This window comes from Mauremys reevesii, linkage group 3 (genome assembly GCF_016161935.1).
Source record: "Mauremys reevesii isolate NIE-2019 linkage group 3, ASM1616193v1, whole genome shotgun sequence".
In the NCBI taxonomy this organism is placed as follows: Eukaryota; Metazoa; Chordata; order Testudines; family Geoemydidae; genus Mauremys; species Mauremys reevesii.
In genome coordinates this window covers 151,154,378-151,165,700 of record NC_052625.1, presented here as the reverse complement: position 1 = coordinate 151,165,700, position 11,323 = coordinate 151,154,378, and the positions used below count along the sequence as shown (strand labels likewise).

Genomic DNA, 11,323 nt, shown 5'->3' with positions numbered 1-11,323 from the left:
CTCAGTTTCTAGATACTTTAAACATGTTATTTTAAAACCAAAAAGCTTAACATATGGCTAATTAAATCTTCCAACTTGAAAATTTTCTTCATTTCTGACCAAAGATAGTTATACTAAAAACTAGTTATTGATTAAAGGATTTTATTTTTCCTGTAAATTACTGTAAGGTCTAACTAGCTTAGACTTCAATTAAACTAGAAATCAAAGTTAGACACTTCACATTTTCTCCTGTATTCAAAACTCTTTTTATACTTTTTACTGAACTCTTCCTTTCTTGCAATATATATGCAAGATGAGTTCTGCTTAAGCAGAGCACATACCATAATGAACACAGCTAGTCACACTTAATAAATACACATTCATTGTTAGGAACCTGAACTCTAAGTATGTAGAATGTGTTTGATAGATTCCCAGATTACACAAAATCATGTAAAAACTGCTTTATTGGTTGCAGTTAACATGTTACAATAAATATTGATCCCAAACATGAAATCAACCATTTATGACAAGGACAAGCAAGATCCCTGAAGAATTACATGAAATTGGATAAGGAGATGGTAGTTAAGGAGGCATCTTGTAAACTGGAATCATTTCTTGGGCATTGCAGCTACAAACAGCTCATAAACAGCATAGCATGTTCCTGAAATGGAAAGAGACAAAAGATTAAGTTTACAGAAAGGTGCACATACAAACTGAGCTGCAAGTTAGCCTTTGTTTTGCAAAATCTCATTCTTTGAGTATATAGGATCCAATTAAGAGACAGACCTGACCTAAACCTCCCAGCAAATGAGGGCCTCAACTCAAGCTTCACTTGAAGCACTGAAAAGCTGTTATCAATGACATTTTACCTTTGCTTCTCTTTTCAGGAGCAGCTTTAGGATAATTTTATAATGTGCTTGCTTTGATTTTTTTTAAATAAAGGAAACACTTGAAGTTGTATCTATGTGGTGAGTACTCTTAACAGACAGGTTAAATCAGGCTTTCAGCAGATAGGCTGAAACTGAAACAAAGCTTAAAGTTTTTAATTTACGCTGTACTAACATTTGCTTGGCCTTATTATGGAGTGCATTTAACATACTTTACACACACACAATTGTACAAGAGACTTACCATTCACATTTTAAAAGAAAACTACTTTTCAGGTTACCCAAGAAATATAACTGTTTAATAATACAGTTTTCTATCAAACCTTACCAAAAACCGTTAGAGCCATGGTGGTTCTATACAGCAAACCATCTGCTAGTCCACCCTTAAGATGCACTGGCATTCCATTATCCTCCTAATGGAAATTAAAAAAAAACAGGAACATGAATAATCTTGTGTGCATGCTGTTTTTAAGTTGTTCATTTTAGATATTCTAAATTTACCAAATTTACAAATAATTTGTTTTGAGAGCTGGGCAGCCATATCATTCTTTCCAAATACTGTTAGTTTTCATTATTTTTGAAGAATCCTTTCTAGCCAATATGTTCCAACATATTCAAACTGGAACAGGTACAGAGAAGGGCTACTAGGATGATCCAAGGAATGGAAAACCTGTCTTATGAAAGGAGACTCAAAGAGCTTGGCTTCTTTAGCCTAACCAAAAGAAGTCTGAGGGGAGATATGATTGCTCTTTATAAATATATCAGAGGGATAAATATCAGGGAGGGAGAGGAATTATTTAAGCTTAGTACCAATGTGGACACAAGAACAAATGGATATAAACTGGACATTAGGAAGTGTGGACTTGAAAATATATCAGAGAGATAAATATCAGGGAGGGAGTGCAGGAGGTCAGACTAGATGATCATGATGGTCCCTTCTGACCTTAAAGTCTACGAGTCTATATTTTTTAAGTCAATAATTTAAAGAGAGAGTCACTTTTTTTTTTTGCACCAAAAGTTAGATACTACATTCTGATGTTAAGGTTATTTGGAAGTTGCAAATCTCAGCATCTTTCATTCCAATATATTATGTTAATATAGCATCTTTCATCCACAAAATAAGTACTGCTTACGTATTTACAAAAACAATGAGGAGTCCGGTGGCACCTTAAAGACTAACAGATTTATTTGGGCATAATCTTTCGTGGGTCAAAAAGCACCTCTTCAGTTGCATGGAGGCCTAAGTATTTGATTTTGCCCACACATTTTCTACTTTTCATTTGTTCTATGAACACACTTTTCCTATTTGGAACTATTTCATTTATCCCATCAGAAGTATATTTCAAGAAAGTGAAACAAATTCATATATTTTAAACCATGTAGCATTATCACTCAAGCAGTCAGATTGTACAACAGTTGACAAGTCAAAAGATGCACCTTTTTCTATGTACAGAGCATTTCAATAATATGAACACTAATCTTAGGGCTTGGCTACACTGGAGAGTTGCAGCGCTGGTGGAGGCTTTACAGCGCTGCAACTTAGTAACTGTCCACACCTGCAAGGCACATCCAGCACTGCAACTCCCTGACTACAGCGCTGACTGTACACCTGGTCTGCTTGAGGTATAACGAGTGCAGCACTGGTGATGCAGTGCTGCTCGTCAAGTGTGGCCACACACCAGCGCTGTTATTGGCCTCCAGGGTATTAGGAGATATCACAGAATGCTTTTAACTAAATTACTCTTTGTTTTGTTATGATGCCTCTCTTTGTTTTGTTGTGAACTCCGGGCTCCGGGAGCTGCTTATCTAAAAAACAAACACAGCTCCTGTTTGCTGTGATCAATCTGTAACTGACTGTGAACAATCAATTGAGATAACCCACTACCTTGCTGTGAATGAGGCAGGCAGGGGGATGAGTGTTTGCTTGAAGAGAGAAATAGCAGGAGGGGAGGGGGAGAAAGGGAGTCCGTTGGAGCAGCTGCTTATCTGGTCTGCAGGCTGTCCGCAGTTAATAGTAAATGAGGGGGTCGGGGAAATTTTCAGATTTTGCAAGGCAGGGAGCTGATACACAGTGTCGGCTCCAAAAATCCACTCTCTCTCTCTCCCCCGCTCCCTGTCACACTCAACACCCCCCCCCCTTTTGAAAAGCACGTTGCAGCCACTTGAACACTGGGATAGCTGCCCATAATGCACTGCTCCCAACAGTGCTGCAAATGCTGCAAATGTGGCCACACTGCAGCGCTGGTAGCTGTGAGTGTGGCCACACACCAGCGGTTTCCCTACACAGCTGTACGAAGACAGCTGTAATTCCCAGAGCTGCACACCTGCAAGTGTAGCCATACACTTAGTCAATTTAAAACATAGTTTTACAAGTTATTCCCAATTTAAAATGTGAAAGTAGATCTTTTCTCTACTTATTCCTCTAAACTATCTAATTAAATGCTAGAATCAAACTGCACAAAATATCAATACAGTCTATCAACATCTTTTCTATTGTGATAAAATTACACATTGATCATGCCTATTCAATACCTGAAAAAGCTTCTGCTTCTCTGGAACTCTGTTTGCAACTTGTCTGCGTGAAGCAGTGCTTATGGTCCTCTGGGAAATTTGCCGAAGAGCCTACAATTAGAACATATAGTACTTAAAAAAGGCAGTTATACTTATCCACAGTGAAGTGAAAAAGAGTTTTCCTAACTATTTACAGCTTACACATATTTCTAGAATTACAATGCTGAGGGGGTCTTAGCTTTCTGAAACTCAGAAAATGTGTAATACTAAGATTAGTCAACTGGAGGACTCAAGTTTTATGGAAGAGATTCAGAGGTTTTGTTGTTTGTTTTATTTCTACTCCAACAAACTATTACTGTTTAACTGTTAAAAGCAGAAGCTATAGTTGCATGCCCTCTGTTCCTTCTCTTCTATGCTAAAGATCAGGCTTATGCTGCAGCACTAAAGAAAAACAAGTCTTGATCAGTTTCATTTTGTTGTGCTGAGTCATGAGACTATACAAGCCTAGAATCTCATTTAATTACCATAGCTCCCCCAGAAAAAGCTATGCTAATTGCAACATTTTATCTTCCTCACAGCTTTCTATTAAAGTCACCTTTCAAATGATCTCAGCCCAACACCTGATCAAAATTCATTTAGGCATTTCTGAGTTAGGTACTCAACCATTCCTGCCTTGACAACTGACCACAAATCACTGCTGCTCCCCTTACATAACAGGGGTGGAGTGACAGCCCAGCATTACAATGGCTCAAATTATTTCTCTCTCACAGGCCTCAAAGAATGGTAATACCAACTGCACCTTGTCCCCCAAAATACACACGAAGTCTCAGATCTATCCTGTACTCCCTCATCTTCATGTACATGTAGGACCTCTAGAAGAGAAGGCAAGACACCAAGGTTATGTCTACCTCACTAAACACCCTCAGCTGGCCTATGTCAGAAGACTTGGGCTGCAATGCTATTTAATTGTGATGTAAATGCTCATCTCTTTGCTACAATTCCTCTAACTGTAGTGTCTAGTTGGCAGTTTGTCAAGTGCATCCCCGCCAATAACCTGCCCAGATGGCTAGATTCCTCCAGGAGAATGCAGCTTACAAAACTCAGAATTAAATGTGTGACAGATTGAGATAACGCAAGAGGATCTCGGCATAGAATGAACTTCCAAAAGAGTCATGTCCAGAGTCCTCCCATCTTCAGCAGATGATGCAAGACCCTCCCTCCCTTTTGATAGAGCTTTTCCACTACAGACCTTCATGTAGATATTTAATTTACCTGGGAAACCCATCCCATAGCAATGGAGCCACTCAGAAAACCCTAACATTAATAAGCAAAGAGGGGACAATATATGCTTTTCCACTTTTAAGACTGAAGACTATTTAAGCCTTAAAAACGTGTGCCTAAGCAGCACTAAGGAGGAGTGATCATTTGAAAACTTTGTCTACTGGAATCATAACGGATTAAAAAAATCACGCTACGTCGCTCTCGCCCGTGATACTGCGGGGCAGGGCGCTGCACCCGGGCCTTGTTTCTCAAACGTTAATTGTAGCTCATCGGGCAGTTGCAGATAAAAAAGCAAAGGCAACAGGCTGCCTCCATAAGCCGCAACTGCGGCGTTTCCTGCTGTCTGACGCTGACGGCAAGGTCGGGCGGACACCACCGCGGGCCGAGGGACGAGCCAACGGGTCCCTGCTGCACCCTAGCAAGGCCCTTCCTCCGAGCCGCCAGCTCCCCGGAGCGCGCCGCGCCGGGCCCCGGGCGGGCAGCAGGGCCCCCGGGCCGCTCACGGTAAGGGAGACGGGGCAGGGCTCCCCTGCGGCGCGCCAGGCCGCTCGCTGCCCTCCGCCAGAGGCGCTCCAGGAACAGCCCGCGGCGCGGCCTGGACGGCTCCGGGGCAGGGGACGCTGCGGCGGGGAGCGGAGACGCGCGGGGCCGAGCTGCCCTCCCGCCCGGCCGGCCCCGCTCACCAGCAGGTTCCGCAGCATCTTGGCTCTGGTCCCTTCACCTCGCCCCGGGAAACAAGGACACCGGAAGCGGAAATCGCTCGCCTGGGGCTGGCCACCGACGGAAGCGCACCGCCTGCTATAGAGAGGAACGGGAAGTGGCTAGAGCGGCTCTACCAAACTCATAGAGCCCCGCTAGTCATGTGGTACCCGCCCCCGGCTAGGCCTCCGGGCTCCGACGCCTGCGCAGTGCAGGGTGGGGTGGAGTGGAGTGGGGTGGGAGGGGTGTTCCCTGCTACTGCCGCCCCCTGAACATTCAGGGTTAGTTAAAAATCCCAAAGGCCCATCAACTTTTCCCAAACGTGATTTGTGGCTTGTTCAGGGTAAGCACCTGGTGGGCCCTGAGATGCTTTGTTTACCTGAGTGTCGGCAGGTGCAGGTGCTCGCTGCTCCCAGTGGCCGCGGTTCGCTGTTCCCGGCCAATGGCGCGGGCCAGGTCACTGCTTTCTGCAGTTCCCATTGGCCAGGACTGGAGCTGCGAGTGGCCGTACCTGCGGAAACTGAGCTAAACAAAAAGTTTTGCGGCCCGCCAGAGGCTTATCCTGAACAAGCCGTGAACCAAGTTTAGGAACCCCTGAACTTCAGACCATTTCTCCAGTTTGTCCAGATCATTTTGAATTTTAATCCTATCCTCCAAAGCACTCGCAACCCTTCCCAGCTTGGTATTGTCCACAAACTTCATAAGTGTACTCTCTATGCCATTATTTAAATCATTGATGAAGATACTGAACAGAATCAGACCCAGAACTGCAGGACCCCACTTGTTATGCCCTGCAGGACCCCACTTGTTATGCCCTTCCAGCAGGACTGTGAACCACTGACAACTATTCTTTGGGAACAGTTTTCCAACTAGTTTTGCCACCACCTTATAGTAGTTCCATCTAGGTTGCATTTCCCTAGTTTGTTTATGAGAAGGTCATGTGAGACAGAATCAAAAGCTTTACTAAAGTCAAGATATATCACACCTACCGCTTCCCTCCTATCCACAAGGCTTGTTACCCTGTCAAAGAAAGCTGTTAGGTTGGTCTGACATGATTTGTTTTTGACAAATCCATGTTGACTGTTACTTATCACCTTATTATTTTCTAGGTGTTTGCAAATTGATTGATTATTTACTCCATTATCTTTCCAGGTACTGAAGTTAAGATAACTATTCTGTAATTACCCAGGTTGTCCTTATTCCCCTTTTTATAGACTGGCACTATATTAGCCCTCTTCCAGTCCTCTGAAATATCTCCCGTCTTCCATGAGTTTTCCAAGATAATCAATAATGGCTCCGATATTTCCTCAGTCATCTTGAGTATTCTAGAATGTATTTCATCAGGCCCTGGTGACTTGAAGACATCTAACTTGTCTAAGGCTATGTCTACAATGGCAATTGAATGACAAAACTTTTGCCTTTCAGATACTCCTTCCCCCCTCCAAAAAACAAAAGTTTTGCTGTGACAAGCACCACTGTGAAAAGCGCATTGTCGGCAGGAGCACCGGGGATGAGTGGCTACACCGCATGCCTTTTACATGGCTGTAGTGACACAGCTATGTCACTAAACGTTAAAAATTACTTAGGCTGTGTCTACATTCACAGTCTCTGTTTAATCCTGAGCCGATGGTGTCAAATTTGCAAATGAACTGAAGTTCAGCAGTTTCTCTTCGGAGTCTGGTCCTGCAGTTTTTTTGCTGCAGGATGGCTACCTTTACATCTGCTACTGTGTGTCCAGGGAGGTTGAAGTGTTCTACAGGACCAGACTCCAAAGAGAAACTGCTGAACTTCAGTTCATTTGCAAATTTGACACCATCAACTCAGGATTAAACAAAGACTGTGAATGACTAGCCAACTACAAAAGCAGTTTCTCCTCCCTTGGTGTTCACACCTCAACTGATAGAAGAGGGCCTCCTCCTCCCTGATTGAACTAACCTAGTTATCTCTAGACTGATTCTTGCCTGCATACTTTATACCTGCCTCTGGAAATTTCCACCACATGCGTCTGACAAAGTGGGTATTCACCCACAAAAGCTCATGCTCCAGTATGTCTGTAAGTCTATAAGGTGCCACAGAACTCCTTGTAGCTTTTTAAGAGCTTGACAGAAGAATGCAGTTGTGCTGTCAGACCACCCCAGAATTTGGGCGGCAGCCCACAGTTTGGGAACCCCTGGGTTAGACAAACACCTGTCAGGAATGGTCTACTTATTACTTAGTCCTGCCCTGAGTGCAGGGGACTGGACTAGATGACCTATTGAGGTCCCTTCCAGTCCTATGATTCTATGCCCAGAGGCAGAAACTTATGCGTCCAGGGGACTTTTAGTCTGAAAATGTAGGTGCTGCACAATTTTAGACATGTATAGGGTTAGGCAGCAGGAAGCAGGAACAAAACAGAACTTAGGTGTCTAAGTATGGGGGTTAGGCACCTACATAGTTCTGTGTATTCCATCCTGGGTATTATACCTAGAAAGTATAGAATGCTGTAATAAAGAGGGAGCTATATATGTTATTAGACCAATGGCTGAACACTTCTAGCATTCAAGAAGAGCTATTATAGTAGAAGGCACCTCTCAGGCTGTGTTGCTGCTTTTGTAAAATGTTTTCTTAAATTACTTGAACTGTAAACTCTGCATGGCATGTCTTCCTATAAGCATATACAACATTCCTATTCCATTCAGGTTCTCATTCCACACTCATCCCCATATTATCTGAGCACTTAGCACTATAAGGTCTCTCAATCTCCAATGGGACCTTTGGGAACTATTGCAATATTACTACTAAATAATTTACTCCATTTAATATCTGCTGCATTTGTCCATTTAATAGCTGGACAATTTCATTGTGTTTGAAGCTGTAAATCCCTTTTTGTGGATTACTGAAAACACCCGATAATATTTTAATGCTACTGCCCATCAAAAACATTCTTTATGATAGGAAGATCTACTTACAATTTGATCTGTGTGATGCATATGCTACCGAAGCCACTAGAGGGCTACTTCACTACTCAGAATAAGCAGAGCTAATGTGTGCTGGAGTAGCCAGTGGGGAGGCTGGGCAGATGTGGTGGGAGAGCTAATACCAAAATCATCTTAATAAATTTAGGAGCACTGGCATTTTGGCAACACTAATTCTCTCTCTCTCTCTCTCTCTCTCACTCACACACACACATGAACTAGACAAGGAGAGTTCAAAAATCAAGACAGACCAAAACATAGTTTAAAAAGAAAAAAAAAATTTTTTTGTGGGTCTGACTCATCATTATTGACTCTTTGGGATTGGCAATACTGATAATTTTACAGTTTCTCAAAGACTAGATTGCATACAGTATTCATCAAAATGACAACATAGCAGTTCCATGTCCATCGCAATATGACCTTGCATTTGGCTGCATCAAAATATGTTGTTCAAAAGAGTCCAGCTTACTGTGGATCTAAATCACTCTGTAGAACCAACCTATTCTTATAATTATTTACCATTCAACTAATTTGTGTCATCTGCAAATTTGACCAGCAATGATTTATGTTCATGAGATAGGCATGAGATGCACCGTCCTAGGGATGGGGGTTTCACAACCACCATTCCCAAGAGGAGGAGGAGGAGGGTGGTGGTGGTCGGGGACTCTCTCCTCAGGGGGACTGAGTCATCTATCTGCCGCCCTGACTGGGAAAACCGAGAGGTGTGCTGCTTGCCAGGGGCTAGGATTCATGATGTGATGGAGAGACTGCCGAGACTCATCAAGCCCTCAGATCGCTACCCCTTCCTGCTTCTCCACGTGGGCACCAATGATACTGCCAAGAATGACCTTGAGTGTATCACTGCAGACTACGTGGCTCTGGGAAGAAGGATAAAGGAGTTTGAGGCACAAGTGGTGTTCTCGTCGATCCTCCCTGTAGCAGGAAAAGGCCAGGGTAGAGACCGTCGAATCATGGAAATCAACGAATGGCTACGCAGATGGTGTTGGAGAGAAGGGTTTGGATTCTTTGACCATGGGATGGTCTTCCAAGAAGAAGGATTGCTAGGCAGAGATGGGCTCCACCTCACGAAGAGAGGGAAGAGCATCTTTGCAAGCAGGCTGGCTAACCTAGTGAGGAGGGCTTTAAACTAGGTTCACTGGAGGAAGGAGACCAAAGCCCCGAGGTAAGTGGGGAAGTGGGATATCAGGAGAAAGCACAAGTAGGGGAGTGCAAGAGGGGAGGGCTCCTGCCCCATACTGGGACACCAGGACGATCAGTGAGTTATCTTACATGCCTATATACAAATGCAAGAAGCCTGGGGAACAAGCAGGGAGAACTAGAAGTCCTGGCACAGTCAAGGAATTATGATGTAATTGGAATAACAGAGACTTGGTGGGATAACTCACATGATTGGAGTACTGTCATTGATGGATATAAACTGTTCAGGAAGGATAGGCAGGGCAGAAAATGTGGGGGAGTTGCGTTGTATGTAAGAGAGCAGTGTGACTGCTCAGAGCTCCAGTATGAAACTGCAGAAAAACCTGAGAGTCTCTGGATTAAATTTAGAAGTATGAACAACAAGGTTAATGTCGTGGTGGGAGTCTGCTACAGACCACCAGACCAGGGGGATGATGTGGACGAGGCTTTCTTCCAGCAACTAACAGAAGTTGCTAGATCACAGGCCCTGGTTCTCATGGGTGACTTTAATCACCCCAATATCTGCTGGGAGAGCAATACAGCAGTGCACAGACAATCCAGGAAGTTTCTGGAAAGTGTAGGGGACAATTTCCTGGTGCAAGTGCTGGAGGAACCAACTAGGGGAAAAGCTCTTCTTGACCTGCTGCTCACAAACAGGGAAGAAATAGTAGAGGAAGCAATAGTGGATGGGAACCTGGGAGGCAGTGACCATGAGATGGTCGAGTTCAGGATCCTGACACAAGGAAGAAAGGAGAACAGTAGAACAGAGACCCTGGACTTCAGAAAAGCAGACTTCGACTCCCTCAGGGAACTGATGGGCAAGGTCCCCTGGGAGAATAACATGACGGGGAAAGGAGTCAAGGAAAGCTGGCTGTATTTTAAAGAATCCTTATTGAGGTTGCAGGAACAAACCATCCCGATGTGTAGGAAGAAAAGTAAATATGGCAGGCGACCAGCTTGGCTTAACAGTGAAATCCTTGCTCATCTTAAACACAAAAAAACAGCTTACAAGAAGTGGAAGATTGGACAAATAACCAGGGAGGAGTATAAAAGTATTGCTCAGGCATGCAGGAGTGAAATTAGGAAGGCCAAATCACACTTGGAGTTGCAGCTAGCCGGAGATGTTAGGAGTAACAAGAAGGGTTTCTTCAGGTATGTTAGCAACAAGAAGAAAGTCAAGGAAAGTGTAGGCCCCTTGCTGAATGAGGGAGGGAACCTAGTGACAGAGGATGTGGAGAAAGCTAGTGTACTCAATGCTTTTTTTGCCTCTGTCTTCACAGACAAGGTCAGCTCCCAGACAGCTGCACTCTGCAGCACGGTATGGGGAGGAGGTAACCAGCTCTCTGTGGAGAAAGAAGTAGTTCGGGACTATTTAGAAAAGCTGGACGAGCACAAGTCCATGGGGCCGGATGCACTGCATCCGAGGGTGCTAAAGGAGTTGGCCGATGAGATTGCAGAGCCATTGGCCATTATCTTTGAAAAATCATGGCGATTTGGGGAGGTCCCGGATGACTGGAAAAAAGCTAATGTAGTGCCCATCTTTAAAAAAGGGAAAAAGGAAGATCCAGAGAACTACAGGCCAGTCAGTCTCACCTCAGTCCCTGGAACAGGTCCTCAAGGAATCAATTCTGAACCACTTAAAGGAGGGAAAAGTGATCAGGAACAGTCAGCATGGATTCACCAAGGGCAAGTCATGCCTGACTAACCTAATTGCCTTCTATGATGAGATAACCGGCTCTGTGGATGAGGGGAAAGCAGTGGATGTGCTATTTCTGGACTTTAGCAAAGCTTTTGATACAGTCTCCCACAGTATTC

At 44.0% G+C, this 11,323-nt stretch overlaps 1 protein-coding gene across 1 annotated transcript; it reads right to left on the bottom strand.

The window, feature by feature from the left end:
• Positions 1-425: 425 nt before the first annotated feature.
• On the bottom strand, positions 426-5,512 carry LOC120400536 (cytochrome c oxidase subunit 7A2, mitochondrial). Its single transcript, XM_039529211.1, has 4 exons — positions 5,342-5,512; positions 3,399-3,488; positions 1,195-1,279; positions 426-640 (listed from the first exon to the last, which is right to left on the bottom strand). The coding sequence occupies exons 1-4, from the start codon at positions 5,357-5,359 to the stop codon at positions 588-590; spliced, it is 246 nt and encodes an 81-aa protein (XP_039385145.1). The 5' UTR covers positions 5,360-5,512; the 3' UTR covers positions 426-587.
• Between the last annotated feature and the right edge of the window lie 5,811 nt (positions 5,513-11,323).

Excerpts from the sequence above, each read along its gene's own strand:
- LOC120400536 (XM_039529211.1), bottom strand. Across the intron at positions 1,280-3,398 it reads AGAAGCAGAAGCTTTTTCAG|GAGGATAATGGAATGCCAGT; the intron begins GTATTGAATAGG and ends AATTTCCATTAG. Across the intron at positions 641-1,194 it reads CATGGCTCTAACGGTTTTTG|GAACATGCTATGCTGTTTAT; the intron begins GTAAGGTTTGAT and ends TTTCCATTTCAG.